Source organism: Stegastes partitus, unplaced genomic scaffold (assembly GCF_000690725.1).
Source record: "Stegastes partitus isolate 25-593 unplaced genomic scaffold, Stegastes_partitus-1.0.2 Scaffold208, whole genome shotgun sequence".
NCBI lineage: Eukaryota > Metazoa > Chordata > Actinopteri > Pomacentridae > Stegastes > Stegastes partitus.
The window spans coordinates 484,695-504,610 of record NW_007577939.1 but is presented as its reverse complement, the minus strand read 5'-3'; the positions used below and the strand labels follow the sequence as shown (position 1 = coordinate 504,610).

The following is a 19,916-nucleotide window of genomic DNA, read 5'->3' as shown; positions in this document are numbered from 1 at the left end:
AAATAAACTCCAACATCAAATACCCACAATTTATACTAGACTAAATTTAATGCAAGATAGTTATATGGGCACAAAAAAAATTTAAAATGAATTGCATTTAAAAAATAATTTAGAATATGATAAAATAAGTGTCTCCTTGCACAGGGGAATCATTGTACAGCATAATGGCAGGGTGCAGCAGGGCTTTCTGTAGCTGTCCTTACTACAGCGAAGCTGAACTATTATTTATCTACAGTTGGTATGGTAGATAAATAATTCTTTTCAATTATAGCTGAATTTCTTCTACAATCCGTGATAATATCATGATAGCAGTTGAAGTAGAGAAATGTATCTGCATATTTACATCCTTCCTCTCCACACAGACATGCGCTGGACATCCGGGAGCACTATGAGAGGAAACTGGAGAGAGCCAACAATCTCTACATGGAACTCAATGCCATCATGCTACAGCTGGAGATCAAAGAGAAAGAGTTGCTTAAGTATGAAAATGGATTTTTAAATTTTTTTTTTGACATTCTATTGTAAATTAGCAGATGATAAAGTTTGAAACACAATATAGTGCCATAGGAGACCTCGGTTACTATATTGTGCTCATGTCAAAATTAGTCCCACTGTAAAATCAGCAAAGTAAAGCTTTAGCTTCTCAGTTGTCCTGAGCTAATAGGTTTTTATCCATCAACACTGGTTAAGTAGTGTATTTGTAATGAAAGAGCATGGAAAGGTTCATCTGAAATGTGAAGTGAATGGCCATTACATGTAGTCATACAGGGCTATTGCATGTAACAAAGTGCTCTCTTATGCCATGCTGAGAATCAATTGACAGCCATTAAACGAGTATCGGCTTTGTGTTTAAACATCAGGAGGGAGCAGTCGCTGGACAAGAAGTACCCAGGCTGTTTCAAGCATCACAGCTCCAGACAGTCAGCCTCTTCCAACTCGATGGAGAAACTCATGAAGAAACGCAACGTACCTCAGAAACTTTCCTCACACAGCAAGAGGTGAGAGGGCAAGGAAGAAGTTATTCACATTTACAGCATTTATATGTGGATGGACAGTTGACTCCACCTGCAGATTAATTGTACACCACACAGAGTAGCCTACAAGAAACTGAGCTGGTTTCAAGGTCAACTCAAGTTGTCAGACAACATTAACTTAAATATGATTCTGTACCATGTCCAGTGTGTGTCATAGGTGTCCCCAAAGTTTGATTGTGACATGATTCTCTCCTGCTGTCTTGAGCTGTATCATCACATTGTGTGATCAGCTTTCCAGGCTTTTGTTCCTGTACAAGCTTTGTTTTCAGTGCATCACATACAGTTCACACAGAACATCCTCATCAAAGCTTCTTTTCATACTTCACATACTGAACATCAGTCATAAGATCTACCTGACCCATATGGCCTTTTCTTATATGCATTTGTCATCAGTCTGCTTTAATAATGTGGTTTTCATGCTCCTAAATAATTGCCATCATTATATTTAACTTTTATGCTTGAATATTTTAGCATATTGTAATACATGTATGTAATACATAGAGAAAATGGCCCGCTTGGAAATGTTCCCTAATTATAATTTCTGACAATGTGCATTCCGATGTCATCGACCTCCACTGTTGTGCAGAAACAATCAGAGAAACAGCACTGAGACACTATTGCACTAGGAGACATGTCTCTTCTTCACATGTAAGGGAAGGGTAGTTCAGCTTAAATCTGTTCCTGCTGCTGTAAGTAATCAATAAATGAAACCTACAGCTTAAACAAATACTCCAGTTACTCTTGTTTGAGTACAAATCGCATTTCCCAGCTACAGAAGTAGATTATTTATCTTTTAAAAGAAAAAAGAAAAAAAAGACAGTAAGAAACCTGGACCAGTACCAAAATACAGAATATCAATACTCCACTACTGTAGCTTTTATGGTGAAGAAATTTAAGTGATAAATTATTAAGTTATCAAACAATTAATGCATGTCAAACAATTTAAAAAATATATATTATTCTTAAGTCTGTCTCTTACCCTCCCAGGCCAGACTTACTAAAGTCAGAGGTCATCCTCCCTAAGCTGGACTCATCTGTGACCCAGGTCACAATTCCCAACAAGGGCTCAACCTCCCCTGGCCGCTCACGCCGAGGAAAACCTCGCTACAGGAAGGCTGGCAAAGGCAGCAGTGGGGACCTGGCTCAGCTGAAAGCCACTCTGTCTTCATCTTTAGCAATGGTCAATGCCACCTCATCCGTCCCCAGCAGCAAACACCATCTAGACCCCAGTGCAGCCCTCAGGGGCCTGCAGCATGACCTGCTGCTCAAGAAAATGTCCTCGTCCAGCCCCGACCTCATTTCAACCACCCTGGAGGCTGAAGGCCGGAGGAAGGGGCAGTTGAGGCAGGGACTCGACAGAGCGGGCAGTCAGAGCGCCTCAGCTGGGCTGGGAGAGAGCAGAAGGACTGGAGGGCCAGATGAGGGGCCCGACGTGGGCGTAGGGGCTGATGACCTAGCAGAAACACCTCCACGCAGCGACACACCCAGTGAAGACGCAGCATCTATTCCGTTCTCTAGCAGTCCTGACTCACCGTGTGGCAGAGGAGCAGCAGCAGGAAGGGCGTCTGTTCTCGGGAACCCTCGTGTCCCCCACGAGGGCGAGGAGAAGGAGGACGGGGCAGTGATCACTCGCTCACCCAGGAGTCAACGCCTCACACCTGCAGCACTGCTCTACAGGGCAGCAGTCACCCGCAGTCAGGTGAGGCGCCAACAGCGCTCACTGTTCTCATGTGACCCAGTTTCACAAAATCACTTTGACTTTAAAGTTAAAAGGGAGCAAAGATTAATTAGCAGGGAGATGCTTTGGGGAAATCAAGCCACTTTGATTTCATTTGTTGCTACATTTGATAACAAGTGGGTTCAAATTCACAAATCGACACCAGTACAAACAAGATCCAAAATGTTTCCAGATAATGATATCGTTGTTTTACTGATCAAGTCCAGAAGTCAAAACCTCTTGGTCTTTAACCTGCTGAATATTAACACCTTCCCCCTATGAGGTAAAAGTGACTTTTACAGATGCCATGCTCAGTGTTCCCAGTGGTAAATATGTGTATGTAGCAAAGGACGTTCCAAAACTTCAAACTTCTGAATCTCAGGAATCTTGGCAGGTATAAGTCAAACTATTATACGCTGAAACATAACTACTTTTAATTTCTTCCACAGAGACGTGGAGTGTCGTCAGAAGAAGAGGAAGGAGAAGTGGACAGTGAAGTGGAGCTGCCAAGGAGACGGTAAGAATTAAATAAATCAAATGTTTTCATTTAAAAGTTTTTTTAGCATAATAATATTCAACATCATGTTGTTAAATGCGGAAAGACACATCGTAAGTGAACTAAGCAGTTAATGCCATGGCTGAGCATTCCCACTTTGACACTGTAGCGTACCAATGTCATTCTCAAAAAGACAGATTTAGACCTTCAGGGTTTCGTACGTAACAAACCTAAAGAATCAACCTTTTCCACTTGCAGGATGGGACTTTGTGTTACATTTTGCTTCTTCAGAATCAGGTCAAAGGTGTCTAGCGCAAGTCCTACAATATGACAGCTTACCATTTAATAGTGTAGATTAATATTACAGTGTTTGAGGTGAGATGGTTTGCTCAAGCAGCAATAAGTGGAGGGAGGTGGAAGGAGAAAGAGGCAGGAACTTCATAGATCTTCAAATTCTACAGGAACCAACAATGTAAAGTTATGTCTCAGCCATTTTAATTCTTGAGGGGATTATTTTCACTGAAAACACTACTAAATATGCAACTTTAACACTCAGAGACAGGCTTTTAGGGGTTTAAAAGGCACTTTTACACTAATTGTATTTACAATTTCACTTCCACATCCACACAAGACCGTTAAATGCTGATCTGCCCAACACAAATCCAGAATTATATTTTAAAGTCCACACACAACCAGTTTATCTGATTCAGCCTCTGGATTGTGTGGGCGCACATACACTGACATGTCTTCCACTTTCCTCTCTCACCTCATGCATTCCTCAGGACAGCTGCATCCATTTTCAGCCTGAGCAGAGAGTTAATCAGGCACAATAACTTAAAAAACACCTGCACTGCATCTTCATTCCTTATTAATGACAACACAAGAAATCAGCATTCTTCAAAGTTTTATTCTAAGAGTCAGGGTTGAGTAGCAACGGATTACATGTAGTCTCCATTACATATTCCAAATATAAAAAAAGTAAGTAACTATAATGCATTTGAGACAATGTGCAATTACATTATAGTTACATGGTAAAGAATTAATTGATTACATTTTTATTTTTTTCTTTGAAGTATAGTTGAAAAATTGAGAAACAATGAACCCATGAAAAGTGTGTTTGACACAGTTTCTTTGACAAGTGCTCCACTTTGTGACGGGTAAAAAAAACAATGATGTTGAGTCCTGATTGAAGCACCAGCAGTTTGTCCCAAATTGCCTTCCAACCTTGTCAATACCACCTTTGATTAAAAAACAGTAACAACAAAAACTTAGACTAAAGAAACAACACTGAACATTGTAGAATACACACTGTACACCACTTGGACCAACTGTAAATGCTGAATACGTGTAATGCATTTATTTTTGCATTAGAAATGTTTTGAGGTGTTTAAAGAGAGAGAAAAAAAAGATTATATGTGAAACTCAAACTCAAAATCTTTTGATGTTACATACATTTCCTTAGTGTCATATTTTCAATATTTGATTTTATTCTGAAGTATTCAGATTAGATTGCTGTGCCTCAGTGTCCATGTCATGTTTCAGCCTTCTTTTTCCACACGTTATTTTTAGTGTCTTACTTATAAAATCTCATGAATACACCTACTCTCTCCTATTCTACGCACAATCAGGCGACCTGTGAGCATCACCAAATGCCAGTCCCTGTCGACCTTTAGCTCAGAGAATTTATCTGTCTCGGACGGTGAGGAGGGAAATACTACTGACCACTCCCACAGCGGCACACCTGACGTGGTCAGCACCAACACCGATGAGCGTCTGGACGACAAGAGCGATGACCTGCTGTCTCAGGGCTCAGAGATTCCTGCCGACCCGTCTGACCCAACCCAACTAGGCTCTGATGGGCTGTCTGAAAAGGAAGCTATTCTGCAACAAGTCAAAACGCAGCTCGCTTCAAATGACCATAATTATGAGGTAGGCAACAAATAAACAGTGGATGCATAAATATAAATATGCTGCATAAATATATAGTGTAGAGACGTGCCACTATCGCTAACAATACAATCAAATATCTACTTCTGTTTGATTCTAAGATACATGACATGGCAAGCAAATAGTACATATGCCATTCAATAAGCTGTTCTCTAACTCTGGTAATTCATGCTTTTCCTCAAAACCAGGGCCTGTATGATGACTCGGACTGTGACAGTGCAGAGCTGGATCATTCATGCAGTGCAGAGCCCAGCCAACCTCCAACCAGCTGGTGAAAACCTTACAACTGAACCCACTCAAACACCCACAGATCTGGCCTTTCAATACCTCTTTCACTTTTACAGACCTTAGAAAACCCCAAGTCATGATCAGGGACACTGCGGAGAGGCAGGAAATAAAGACCAATGTTTTCAAAAACCTGATTTCCTGGGAAGACAGAAAATCCCATTTATTTTCAGACAAATACATCACAGGGATGTGAAACTGAATTGTGGCACTCGCTGAGCTGACAGAGCCACGGCCCCCTGTGTGTTCTCTCCATAGCAAGATCAGCTTTGCAAAAACACATCGAAAGACACCTCAGCAACAGAGCCTCAGTCATAGAGGCCAAAAACCAGACTGTCCAGTAACATTTCTCATCACCATCCACATTCATTTCTTAATTTTTATCTCCATCATGAAAGTATGTGTTATGTTATTTCATATGGTGTCATATGAAAACATGAACTTCCTTCAGGGCTTCTGTAACATTTGAAAGTTTTAACTGTCTGGAACAGCCACTGATGTTGCTCCTTGCACTTAATTTATAAAATGTACCGATTTCCCCGTAGTTGTTGTGTCATAATACATTTCCTGTCAAAACGTTATGCACTATTTAATTTATTATTATTTTACAATGAATTCATTTTTAAAACAATGTTTACATCTCATTTGTTTAAAAAAAAACAAAAAACAACTTTATATTTGCGTCATGAATTCCGTTTCCATTTTCTACTCCTGTGTTTTAATATTAATGTAAATATGTGATGTTGTAAAATGAACAAATTTTTAAAAAGGGAGATTGTATAATTTAAGGTGCTGATGTTTCTAATTAGGTGGCACTATTCTATTTGAACCTCAAGAAGTTTATGGTAGTAGAATGTACTGTAGCTGCTGTTCATGTCTGAGCATCAAAACACAGATAAAACAAAAAAAAGAGAGAAGCAACATGTGAACAAAGAACAAGCAAAATGTCTGCTATGGTTCCATAGTTGGGTTCATTTGGGGCAGACGGGCTTTTTTTTGTTTTTGTTTTTTTTTTACTTCGCAGTGTTTTACTGTATTAAAACGCAATACCAATTTGAAAATCCCTCTGAGAATTTGGGGGTGTATATATCATCAAGAAAGCACTGTTACTGCTGGTGACTCAAATCAAAATGAAATATTAGATCCATCCATAGAGGAAGTGCAACAACAGAAAGACTGCAGGCAGACATTTAAATACTGCAGTTTAATGACTGAAGGCATGTGTATGGCAGGGACACAAAGCATCGCCTGATGTGGTGAGTTTAGATCATTTTAGGAAATGAAACCTACATGTCCCCTTTTGCAAACACCCCTTTGAGTCTACATTGTGGATTCTAGCTTTGTTTTAGTGAATTAGATCACAGAGCAGTCACTGAATTTTTTCTGGCAAAAATATTACAAAAAAAAAAATTCATCTTTGGCTTTCTCAATGTAAAAACCTAAAAATTTTGGACCTCAACTTGGAAGATTATCCAACTTGTAAAATCAGTGTATGCTTAAAAATCTGGCCTTTGTCATTATGATTTGGCCATTTTTACCTATTCAACCTGAACTCAGTGAAGCTTTACAAGTTCATAACATCATTCTTTACTTTGCATAAACTTACGCTAACATTGTCCTCACCAGCTAAAATCTTGGCCATCTGGTGGTCATTTTTCACGTACGAGCAAGGGCTCCTTCATAACAAACTATGTGGTACATAAAATTCTGGTGTCGATGCATTTATGTCGCTTGAGAGGCCTTCTTAATGCGCATGTGCTTCAATCTGACTGTACAACAGCACATTACATCCTGTTCCAATCATCTCTGACTGATCAGGTCACACTCAATAAGCTAGAAATGGCAGCTTGTTTTGCTTTTTAAATCAGGAATTATGTTTTAAAGTTTACATTTGTAGAGCATTTTTAAACTGATTGTGTCCCCAAGATTTAAAGCTAGAAATCCTCCAGCAGGATAAAATGTTGCCAAAAAGCAAAACTACTGCCCTCTAGTGTCTCGATCAAGGAGGTACTTGTGTTTCCCATGAAGCTGAATGAAACGACCCCATATGGACTGAAATGTTTGCTTTTTATACTGCATTATTGTAACTGTACAATAAATATATTTAAGAAACAATTTAAAATAAAATCGAACTTGTAAAATCTCAACTTGTGTCTTCAATACATCTGAGACGGTGACAAAATTCTCAAGATAGTTTTGTGGTTTGAGCATTTCACATCTTTATTTCTTTATTTTTTTAAACAATGTTGTGGCACCCAGGTCTACAGTCTCAAAAAACGTGCACAAAAGTTTTTTGTTTTTTTTAAACTTTCCTGCAAATAAAAAATAAAATAAATTCTGACTTGAGCAAAGCAAAGAGCAGGAAACTAGTGTTAACTCACAACCCTTTCTTTGTCTAGTTCCAGAGCATCAAAGATTTCAGTTCTCAGCCTCATCACATTTAATAGACAGATCAGTCAGTGTCCAGGAGTTAATCCCCCTTTGGTAGTTAAAAAAAAATATTTCCTCCATTTAAAACAAATATTCCAACTTTTTTTTTCTTTTCTTTTTTTTTTAGTATATATCAGTCTTTACAAAAAAAGCGAGGACAACCCTCTACTTCCAATCCCTTGAGCCGAGCCCAAACCCCAAAAACCTCCCATCCCAGCAAAATATCGACACATGATCTCAGAACTGGGAGAAGGGGAAAACAGGAATGACATGTAGAGGGAAGGAAAAAGTGACATGCGTAATAAAACACATCTTAAATTATCTGAATAAATTCATCTGAGTGTTAGAACATTTGTCATCATAACCAAATATAATCCGGTGACAGTGCATGTACAGCTACGTATTCTCGTCAGTGACACAAGTGTAATCCATGTTACAAGCACTTTAATTGAAAAGGTGACAAAGGGGGAGGATGTTGTATATACTAAAAGCAAGGAAGTGTGGACATGAAATGGACTGACTGGTGGAACTGGGAGAGAGAGAAAGAGGGAGAGAAAAAAAAAAGGGTGGGGGGGCATATATAAACACAGAATAAAACAGTCACTCTATTCTTATTTTTGATACTTTTTTTTTGCCTTTTTTTGTCTTTTCCTTTTTAAAGAAAAAAAACGACTGTACAGAACTAAATCTATATGCCTATTCAGAGTTTTCCAACTCTACACCTCTGTGATGGCAAAGAAAGAAAAGGGAAGAGAGCGAGAGACCCGTCAAAAAAAGAAAAAGGGGGGAAAAAAACAAATTCTAATCACAAATCATTAAAACCTCCAACTTGATTCCAAAAAGGGAATTAAAAACCTAATTGTTTGCTTCTTTTGACTAAAACCAAAACGAAAAAAATAAATAATGAGCTCAGCGGATCAAATCAGTGGCAGTTGACATGATTTCAAATGAGGAAGAGGCGGTATAATATATAAACTCTTAAGTTGGATAGTTGCATTGACTGCTTTATGGTAGCCGATGATATAAAAGTGAGATTTAGTGCAGATGCAGTGTCTTATCAGTTGGCTGCCAGTCCTGTGGCCTCAGAGGAAAGCCTGGAGAAACAGACAGAGAGACACCCAGAGAGCAGGGAGGGAGAGAGAGTAAGGCATGCAATCAGACAGACAAGATAAACAACAATATCATTTACTGTACATTACATCATTAGAATAAAATTCTCTATGCCGAGATCATCTGGATGTATAAACCAGAAAAATTATGCTCTCATATAGAAACAAACAGATGTCCAGTTTGGGTGCTCCAGTTGTAAACAATAAATGTTCAAAGTCAGATCTTAAACTGATATTTATTAGTGTGGCAATGGAGCTCTGTTAAAGAAATAGTCAAGAGTTAGATGAGAAGATCCAAACTACACTCATGTTTATAGGGAACTATGAAGCTCAGCTTTGTGACAACAACGCAAACAGGAGGAAACAGCAAGCATCGCTCTCTCCTACGCCGGGTGCAAGTAACAATTAGCTTAATTTATCATCAAGTATTCTAATTTATCGATCTGCCGAGGCTTTTCTTGATAAACTGTTTTGAGTATAAAATGTTACACAATAATAAAAAGTGCCATTTATAAAGTCCTAAAGCCCAATGTGATGCCTGCTAATGTCTAGTTAGATATACCATAAAGTTTCATCAGTGAATATTTGTCTATATATATATATATATTTTATTATTGTTAAAGACCCAAGCAATTAAATTTCTGTAAATAAATAGTCATGGCAGCTCTAATCCAAAGATAAGAGATATGTTGATACTTTAAGTTGTACCAAAAAAATGTTTAAAGAAAAAAAATCACAATGTACTATGGGAAACCATGTGGTAGAATATTTCTTAGCAGGGAGAACTAACTTCCTGCTGTCTGTGCTGGTTGCCTGGCAACTGGTATGCAGATTTTGGTTATCAATGAACTGAGCCAGGCTAGCTGCCCCCATTTCCAACGTTTAGGGAAAGCTAAGCTAAGGAGCTGCTGGCTGTAGCTTCATATTAAACAGGCAGATATGAGATCTTCTCATTTAGCTCTTTCCAAGAAGGCGAATACACATACTTTGCAATACGTCTGGTTATTCCTTTAATGGTTTGTTAATGAAGCCATGTAAAGCTGAAGCACATGGATGTTTTTGTATTTTTAATTTACATGACCTAATGTGTGATTTGGTGGTTTTCATACCTGAGGGCAGATTTACTTTGAATTAAAATTACAACTATTTTTTACATAAGCAAATAAAAACAAAAAAGTCATCATGATACACTCCAATATGATAACTAACAACAGTCACTTAAAATTCACTAGAAGAAAACTACTCCCATAAATACAATGTGACATCTTAAGGAGAGCCGCTACCTGAGCAGAGCTTACACAAAGAGAGAAATGCTTCGGGAAATCAGTGAAATAATCCCTGCCCATGCTAAGTCAAAGTCATTTAAAAATATAATGCACTCAACATGTCATTTCTTTAGGAGACAGGTGAAATCAAGCTACAGATATCTATTTTATAAATATGGCATCAACCATCTTTCTGGCTTTATAACAAGGGGCTGTTTTCTGTAGTAAGCGTGGCATGGCACAGCCAGATACAAAAGCAAGTGCAGGTACAGACAACAAAGAGCATTGTCAGTACTTCAGTAGTAGATGACTTATGTTTCCTTCATTAGTAAGGGGAGAGCCTTCGCCTTTTAGACTTGGAGCCCAGCTCTGGGGCGATTTTGGGCTCAGTGGGAATTGGGTGAGCGGGGTTACTGGCCCCGCTGACAACATGGAGGGCCAGGAGAGGGAGGGGCTTGAGACTGAGGAGACTTGACACACAGGCAGGAGAGCTGGGGAGCAGGGAATCAGTGGAGGAGGAAGAGGAGGAGGAAGAGGAGGGAGGAGGCGGCCCTGGAGCCAACAAGGATAGAGGGATGGAGGCTGTGGGGGGCACCACACAGGAGGAAGAGGAGGAGGAGGAAGAAGAGAAGGAGGAGGTAGCAGCAGAGGAGGTGGTGGTAGTAGTAGTAGTAGTAGTGGTAGTAGTAGTAGTAGTAGAGGTGGAGGGAGGGCACAGGCTGGTCTGTTCAGGGTTCAAGGAGGAGGAGGAGGGAGGAGGTTTAGAGGACTCTACACTGTAGAAAGAGAGACAAGGAGAGAGGGACAACACAGTCGGGATGGATCACAGGGCAGGCTGGTGAGCAATGGGTGGGCAGGGGTTAGGGGCAGGAGGAGGGATGGGGGTGGGATGTGGGGGGGGGAATCACTAAGCGATGTGACCAAAACAGAAGACAACAAGCTTCATTAGAAGTTAACGTATAGATTCAAAATCAAAGAGAATAAAAAAAGAATCACATCTGTAGCGATGGATTGATGTGGGCGTAAAAGGGCAGAAACAGGGAATCAACACAAGCGCAGACTGACACAGAGCTAGCAAACACCAGCGTGACAGGTTCAATAACCACATTAACTTAATCCTTTGGATCTGCACACAAATGCAAACTATAAACGTTGATGCAGCAGGTAGATGAGGTATTCATTTGCATGACGTCAGGTACATCAAATATTTTACCTTACGCACACAAATAATTTGGCTTAAATTGAAACTAAATATAACAGTTCTGATTGTCTGAAGCCACTGACTAAATCAATCATCTGTTTGGAGTTAATGCACTTTTCTTGATCATCTCACCTGGCGTTGATGAGGTACTCCGCCAGACTGATGCTGGCAGGTGAGCCTGTGATGGTGACCTGGCGGTCGGTCGATCCATCCACTGGATTTGCAATCTTGATCTGGGCGCCCGACATTTGCCTGATCTCGTTGATCTTGGCTCCCTGGCGGCCGATGATGCACCCAATAAGCTGTGGTGGAGCAGAGCAGGAAAGTTAACAGATTGAAATCCTCAACAGACATGAATGTAACAAACATGTACAACTCATAAATAATCAATCACATTAAGCACACAAAGGGGTCATGCACTAATTTGTGCTTTTTTTCCCCAGGTCATGTATGTCCTTGTCAATCAGCATAAGTTTCAACAATTTCCCTGAGGTGTTTACCAAATGGATCAATAAAGTTGTATCTATAAGTAAAATAAAAAGAGAACTCCACAGATTTAGTATTGGGCTCATGTAATACTGTCAGTTTCAGGATGGTGATGGTGAAAATAAAAATAAAAAGATCTGTTCAGCATAAGCAAAGATACTTTTTTTTCTCCCAATCCCACGGATTCTTCCTTCTTGTAGCAGCTACTAGAGCCTCCAGCAGTGATGAGCAGGCTACAGAGGTCTGGTAAGCGTACTGCTTTACAACTCCTCACCCCAAGATTCCTCGCCCCCCTACTTTCACTCTTGTAGTCTTCAAAGTCAACTGATACTGCTTTAAGTGACATCACTTGCAGCAATCATAATTCACACAGCTCACTCTGGAGCCAGGAAAGGCTACATTGGCCTTTTTTCACATATATAGCAGTACTCTGTGAAAGCTGAACAGATTTTCCTGTGCAAATCCATGGAGTTCCCCTTTAACATACTACTAATAGGCTAAGTGTATGAGTTAACATGTCTAAACTTTGATAAAAACAGACTCCTTGAAAGACTTACATCATTTGGAATGGTCATCTCATGGGAACTGGTCTGAGCAGAGGCATCTATCCCTGACAGAGAAAATCACAAAACGCCTTAAATGAGCATGAAAACTAACAATTACTCCTTCAAAAGCAAAGTTACTGGTATGAATAGACCTCAAACACAAACAGGAAAGTGTCAATATTTTTAAGCTGCAGATAAGATTTGTGATCAGGTCAAATTATCACGTCGTATGATTTATATATATATACATATATATATATATATATATATATACACATATCACACACACAATATACGCATGTTTATAGTGTTTCACCAACTCCAAGCCAGCATGCAGTTGTTTCACCACAAAAGGTAATATGTACTTTTTCATATCTGCTAAAAACATACTGCATTTCATTATGTGCAGTGTTTCTAATATTCTAAAAATAAATAAATAAATAAAAATGGGCATTTATATATGCAAATATATTAAATGCAGCTCTCAATAAAATGCAGTCCAGCACAGAAAAACATGCAGGGGTTTCCATTTTCTGGCCATTCAGTGTACATTAAAAGACAAAATGTTTCAAATATGTGTGTGGTTATTCACACACTCTTTTCCACACTAAAAAAAACACACATTGTTTCAGGAAAAAAAAAAAATGAATTTGAGAAAGCCCACATATTTTCTACAGGTATTGGAGATTTTATGTCCTTTTTGAACTGAGTGTGTGTGTGATCACTATCGCCAGGAGTAAACGTTCATCCTTCAGTTGTTAACTACCTCCAGTTTGCAGTACATGCTGTGTCAATGGGTTGTTTTCTCCCCTCTGTTTTCTGTGATTTTGTGTGTTTGGTCCAAAAAAAACTAAAAACATGGGAATTTTGAGTGTGACCAGGTAAAACGTTGCATTGACAGCCAGTGGGCCTTATTGTCTTGCATACCAGTGAATCCCTGGTTGCTTGGTGCAATGGGGAAGGGGCTCTGCTGCATAGCCAGCTGGTGAAGCTTGGTGAGCTGTGGAGAGATAGCAGCAGAGGAAGACTGTGAGAGTGAGAGAGGAGGCAGGGAGAGAAATGGAGGAAATGGGGAAACACAGGAAGAGGGAAGAACAGAACAAAAATCACAGTCAGTACAGACAGGTACACGTAGAACCTCCAAAAAAAGGTTTCACACACGTCACTCGATTCTTCTCTTAACCTTTCACAAAGCTCTACATGGATCACTGGTGTCTGATAATCAGTGTGTTTTATGACTTGTCTATGTGGGGTACCCCATAGGTATTCCTCCAGGCTGCATCTCTTGGTAAAGCTTTCTTGCAGTCTTCGGGGTCAGGGCAAAGTCACAATACACAAGGGAAGGGGGGTCTCAATATGCAGGTGATTTCCTTACCAACACCAACACAAGACCTGAACATAAACTGACAGTCTCAACTTAGAATCACATTTTACCAGAATCACCACTATAGCTGGAAATTAACACAACCCTCAAAACCCCAAGCAGTTCCTAGGCATTTATTTTTGCTCCTGTTAAATTTTCACCTACTGTGGGATCATTTTTCACTGTCATATAAGTCCTGTATATTTATGGAAACATAGTCACCATTGCTAGAAGCAGACAGAACTCCAAAATGTCTTCTGTACAGTGGGACACAGTTATAATGTCCTATGAAAAATGATACTTGAATTTCGGAATCAATATGCGCAACAATTTTCAAGTGTCCACAGATGTTACCACAAGTGGAAAAAATAGTAACTGTGCATTATCAGTTTTACAACTTGCATTTTTAATTTGTTTTCACATTCTCTTATCTGCTCTGAGTAAACACAGCCTGCAGTTCAGCCCAAATCAGCCGAAAGTCCTTGAATTTTTGTCATGTGACTGTTAGTTTCAGCTTACTCCTTAGTAGCTTCATGGAGTGCCTAGGAATGCAGATTTTTTTGACTCTAATTAGAACAATATAATTTTGACACATTTTTCAAATAACACATGTATAATGAAATGTATTCAAAGAAATGTTCCGATTTTAAGTTGCTTTTTTTCATAATTTCTAGCTCTGATCGATGCAACTTTTGATAATTTTTTAAAGACATTCCTTTCAAACTCGCCGACAGGTTTTTGGGATTCAGAGGGTTAAGGAAGAGACTTTGTGTTTATGCATCACTGTTATAAAGACAGTTTGGTTTTAATACACAAAATCTGTTGTAAGCAATGACACACCAATTACATGAATATAATCAAGCTGCTTAAGGGCTTTAGAAAAATAAAACTATTTTGAAACTGAACTATAAATGGTACCATTATATATTTTGTCTCTGACTGACACTTTCCTGCTCTACAAATATTAACTGACTAATAATTTACAGTCTATCACATCCAGTGCTCCTAATGGAACTCATTAAAAAAAAAGAGAGAGAAAGATTAATTGAATCAAGCGACAAGTGGCCAGAGAACAAAATAGTAATGAAAGGGGGAAAAAAGAGAACAATATGTTTATCTAGGACAGACTAATGAACAAGACATGTGAGACAAGACAGCACAAAAGGGAAAACAGAAAAGAGTGAGCAGCAGGAACAGATTATTATTCATGGAACAGTGGAGAATCTGGACAAACACAAACAACAAATGTCAGCTTAATTAATAACTGACAGCCAGTCAACGCATGAACTATACAAATATGGCGTATTGTAAAAGTGCTGCTCACTAAAAAAGTCTGATGAGTAGGTCAAAAGGCAGCAAAAAAAAGGGAAAAAAATCAGGGGCAAGTTTAGCTACAGTTACAGACGAAACGTGGTGTGGGCAGGTGGGCGGCTACACAATTTGGGAGAAGACAGTTGTAATTATGGGTGGGAATGGTGGGGGTCATGTAAAAATATCTACTGAACTTACATCTGGCTGTGGAATCGCGTGCTGTCCTTGTACGGCATATGCCTGAAACAAATGAAAACAAAGCTTTCATAGGCCTCATAGCTGATGTTGTTGGGTGACTTCCGTTTCCAGCTACATCACTCTTGATAAACAAGAAACTCTTCAAGGCTCCAACAGACCAAAGCCTTATCTGAACTAACGCTATCAAAGAATATCAACAAGTATGTCTTGTCCAAAGTCTCCACATTTCTGGGAAAAGAGAAATCCTTAGAGACATTATAGTGGAAAAACCAGAGAAAGAGATTATTTTTCCTTCAAAGAATTAAAAAAAAAAAAAGTATTTAGTAAGATATAACAATGTTAGGTCAACAAGCACCAGGAAGCGTTTTGGTTCAGACCAACATTAGTGGAAAATAGGCCACCTCACTTTTGAAAATGATTGTGTGAAACAATGAAACTCTGGGGAATCATACAAAGACAAGGCCCTTTAAAAAAGTGCCCCTAGGCCAAATCTTTTCTGATCACAGTACTGAAGTGGTTTCAAACAATTAGCACAGGCAGCGCTTGTTTCAACAGTTTTCTGAAGTGAAATACCTTCCACATATGCTATGTATTCAAACAGATGATAGGGATCCTCCCCAGTCATAATCCAGTATTCAGACCGTCTTTTATTATCTTATTTTGAGTTAAGTTGCCTTTCATGATGTATCAAGATTTCCAAGTATATAAGATGCATCATCAAATATGCATCTCATAGTGATACAAATCCAAAATGACACTTGACAATCTGATAACAAATGGACCCCAAAACAAATCTTGCATCACTCTGAAGTGTCATATGTACCTGTCCGCCTGCAAAGATGACAGGTGATCCTGAAGGCTTGGGTCGGTAGGGGATAGTGACCCCCTTAGGGGGAGACTGTACGGGAGAGAAAGTATGTGTGAATACCCATGTTATCATATTAGCAGAGCAGTTCTGCCTTTCATAGGTAGTGTGAAAGACAAAGGATATCTTCAGTATAGTAGTTGGTATATTTACTATAATGTTTTTAAACAATATCAATACAATATATCAGTCACCTAAAGAGATCCCCTGTCTGAACCTAACACACAGCAGCCAAAAGCTCAGACATCACCAAATCTCACATCATTAGGATACAGGTCAACAACTGCCACTTCATTGGCTGTCTGATTCTCATTTACTGCTTTCCACTTACCTCAAGCATGACCACACAGATCTGCTTTACACACTCAATTATTGACTGGGGAGTGCCAGCAATGGTGATGGCCCGCTCCGTGGAATTGGGGAGCATGTCTCCTGCCACTTGTACCTGAGCACCGGTTGACTGGAACGAACAAATGGAGGGAAATTAGATAAGAAATCAAGAACGGTTTCATATCAATATTGTTCTTTTATAACTGATTTAGGTTAGAAGTTTGAGAATCAACTAAAGTTGAAAGTTATACAGTTCACATTGTTTTGTTTTTTTGTTATTGCTTTTTACATTACATGCTGTTCACTACGCATACCTCTCGAATTTCCTTGATCTTGCAGCCACCTTTCCCAATGAGGGACCCACACTGGCTGGCAGGCACCACAATGCGTAGGGTCACTGGGGGCTTGCTGGTAGCTGTGCTGTTTGTCATTGAACTGCTTATATCCTGGCAAAAATACAAAGACTTAAGTTAATTTAGTTCATGTTCAGGCTGGTCACTGCTGAACTGCAAATCCATTAGTCAGCATAAACTGAAACCCACCTCTTCCAACTTTTCAATGATCATGGAGAATGCTTTAAAGATGGCAGTGGTTGGACCTGCCAAAGTAATGATTCTCTCAGGACAATTGCCCTCAGAAATGTTGATTCGAGCCCCACTCTACAGGCACAGAGAAAACCAAGGAATCAAAAGAGGCATTCTGAGGCCTTCTGATGGAACGACAAACTGAGCAAATCTACCAACTGTGGCCCATTACATACTCTTGTGCAGTATCAACATTACAAAAATGGCTATAACAGACTCACCTCTTCTCTCATCTTCTTCACAGATTCACCTTTCTATTAGCATAGAGATCATCACATTTATTAGTATTTACAACAGACAAACCTTCAAAGAATTACAACCTAAATTTTAAACATATTAAACAGAAGCTTACCTTCCCAATAATGCTACCGACCTCCTAAAATAAGAAAAAGATAAAATTGCTTTAGCTTGATTAATGATTTTTTAAAAGTCTGCCATTTTGCTCATCCACAATTTTTATGGTTATTAGTGGTTATCAATCACAACAAGGAGGTTCCCATTGATTTGATCAAAACAGGTCAAACATCACTGGGAATATTTTAAGTGGTGGTCTTTAAACTGATTGCAGGCTGATCCAACACTAATTACTCCACTCTCTAATGCAGGCAGTTTTTCTTTCTGTCTCCCACACAGACTCATGATGGTGCTGTTGACTACAATGACACCCTGGAAGCAATCACACAGTATCTGTAGGTTTCTAAAGAATATCCAGTGCAGGGTGAATGTGTCCCTCTCTGCACATATTCATGTTTAAACACAATATATTCAATGTGGTAACTCATTAGAGATGAGGCCAACGCAGTCTCTTATGTGAGAGTGCCTACAGAGTCATTTGTGAAAACACCATTCCACTTTGCTTTGAGAAACAGGATCCCATCATCAAGGCAATACCCCTACTCATCCCATCCAAGTCCCTGCCCTTTATACGTCCCAGGGGGACTTCATTTCCATAAATAAAACGTCATACATTATGAGGATGCTGACATAAGCAGCTGATGGGTGACCTCACCTTGCCATGCATGAGCAGCCTAATGGTGAGGGTGACATTGAGCCCGCCTTCAATCACACCGGAGTCCATAACTGCAACTGCAACTAAGTCGTCAGTACAGAACTGGAGTCTTTGGTCACAGAGATGGATCTAAGGGGCAGAGACAAAAGCATCCATTATACACCTAGTAAGATATTGTGGTAGGACTGAATAGTGACTCAGAAAATTAAGGAAATACAACATACGGACTGATGCAGCGTGTTAATGCTGTCTTAACACATAGTAAATAGGGTGAATTCTTAATGTCTCTCCACAGCATTAGGTCACAGTTTATAGCACAATTCATTGTATTTACATTCTAGCATTGGCTAATATATCATTTAAAGCTTCTCTACATCTTCTATGCTCTTGCAGGATGCAGGTATTGCTTTACTACCAGGCCACCGACACTAGCCAGAACAATACAAAGTATTAAAGGCCTCTGAGTCCCATTTACACTATTCGTTAAGCAATTATCTTACCAACCAAACACATTATGGTCAGTCAAAACAGACTTGTATATCCTTTGGCTGAATGTATAAGAGTGAAAGACAAATCTGTACATATCTAAAGATTAAAATCGATTTACCAAAAGACAAGTAAGCCTTCAATAGCACATATAAACCTAATCACTGTTAAGAGCATATGATGCATTGGGTCACAGTTTATGCTAAAGCTTATTAATACTGGTGCGTACTACCATGGACCAGAAAAAATGCTAAGAGCTTATTTAACTGTTCCAACAACATGCTGCTAGTGAGGTGCATTTATTTTCAAACATCTGACTGCTGCTCCAGCCCAAGTTATCCGTCTCTCGACAAGTGAATTAACGTTGAATCCATCTGAATGCGGACTGAAAAACATATGGCTTGTATGCTAACGATGCCTTCATCATTAGCTGTGAATCAAGTTTATCAACAAATGTGTGGGCAATTACCGCCTCATTACCAGTCAAACACATATTCAGTGAAACACATGCTCCAATGTGTTCGGTATGAAAAGAAGATACTTAATAGCTTACTTTGGCGGTGTTGTTTAGTTTGGAGTGCGACCATTTAACTATTAAAGCTAGTTGTAAGTCTGTTAGCCAGTTAGCATTTCGGTTCCTCACCGAGCTGGGAAAATGAATGGAGCATGCGTGCGCTACTTAGCAAAGCTAGCTGGTTAGCTTAAATCGTCAACGTTACAAACAGCTGAGTAATTTTCTGTAGCCTTCGTGGTAAGGTAGTTAGGTCTTACTTTAACCAAATATACGCGCTAAACAGAAGACAGTAGTTTCTTTTAAGTGACATAAAAAATAAACTTCCCGTGGCTAGCTAAGCTAACCAAATCATTCCGTACGGAGACTGCGTGCTCATCATCATGCGGCCTGTTAGCACGCTGGACCAGCTGCGGCTAGCTGCTGGGCGCGATTTCTTTCCGCTACTTCTAATCATAACAACAAATGTTTAAAAAAAGAAAAAAAACAGCGAACATCGAAATAAAACTCACCTGATTCGTGCGCTGGTAAGTGATCGGGGGGAGGGTTGGGGTTGTAAGGGTAGAAGGGGAGAGGTTCGGGAGGGTAGAAACCCGGGGGAGAGTTTAGAAAGGACTCGGGGAAGAGGGAAGAGTGATGTGAGATCGAGCTCCACTCCTTTACACAAAGACAACAAAATTATAACCTCTGAACTTTCCCCTCTCACCCATCACAAACCCCCACCCCGAGAGTGACCCGAAGGTT

General features: G+C 39.5%; 2 protein-coding genes across 5 annotated transcripts in view; one reads left to right on the top strand and one right to left on the bottom strand.

The window, feature by feature from the left end:
* LOC103356557 (mitogen-activated protein kinase kinase kinase 12-like) overlaps positions 1 to 8,399 on the top strand; it is a 19,801-nt gene extending 11,402 nt beyond the window's left edge. Inside the window, exons 9-14 of the mRNA XM_008280748.1 lie at positions 363 to 479; positions 861 to 998; positions 2,022 to 2,733; positions 3,201 to 3,268; positions 4,876 to 5,176; positions 5,383 to 8,399. Coding sequence (XP_008278970.1) covers positions 363 to 479; positions 861 to 998; positions 2,022 to 2,733; positions 3,201 to 3,268; positions 4,876 to 5,176; positions 5,383 to 5,469 — 1,423 coding nt within the window. The 3' untranslated portion in view covers positions 5,470 to 8,399. The remainder of the gene's footprint in view (positions 1 to 362; positions 480 to 860; positions 999 to 2,021; positions 2,734 to 3,200; positions 3,269 to 4,875; positions 5,177 to 5,382) is intronic.
* Positions 7,679 to 19,916, bottom strand: LOC103356558 (poly(rC)-binding protein 2). Of its 4 annotated transcripts, none has more exons than XM_008280751.1 (13): positions 19,685 to 19,916; positions 18,176 to 18,304; positions 17,519 to 17,542; positions 17,388 to 17,420; positions 17,125 to 17,241; positions 16,897 to 17,028; positions 16,584 to 16,712; positions 16,211 to 16,285; positions 15,388 to 15,429; positions 13,443 to 13,515; positions 12,528 to 12,580; positions 11,617 to 11,786; positions 7,679 to 9,003 (listed from the first exon to the last, which is right to left on the bottom strand). In XM_008280751.1, exons 2-13 carry the CDS (start codon positions 18,242 to 18,244, stop codon positions 8,967 to 8,969), a joined length of 954 nt encoding a protein of 317 aa, XP_008278973.1. In that variant the 5' UTR covers positions 18,245 to 18,304; positions 19,685 to 19,916; the 3' UTR covers positions 7,679 to 8,966. The 4 variants fall into 4 exon arrangements, with proteins under 4 accessions (XP_008278973.1, XP_008278971.1, XP_008278975.1 ...); XM_008280749.1 differs by having other exon boundaries at positions 13,443 to 13,542; positions 19,685 to 19,915; XM_008280753.1 differs by lacking the exon at positions 15,388 to 15,429 and having other exon boundaries at positions 13,443 to 13,542; positions 19,685 to 19,915.

Bases quoted from the DNA above. Each gene is read 5' to 3' on its own strand.
- LOC103356558 (XM_008280749.1), bottom strand. From the start codon at position 18,244: ATGGACTCCGGTGTGATTGAAGGCGGGCTCAATGTCACCCTCACCATT. The intron at 15,430-16,210 runs GTACATATGACA...CATTTGTTTCAG, and splicing joins TCATCTTTGCAGGCGGACAG to GCATATGCCGTACAAGGACA. The intron at 9,004-11,616 runs GTGAGATGATCA...CTGTTTCTCCAG, and splicing joins GAGTACCTCATCAACGCCAG to GCTTTCCTCTGAGGCCACAG.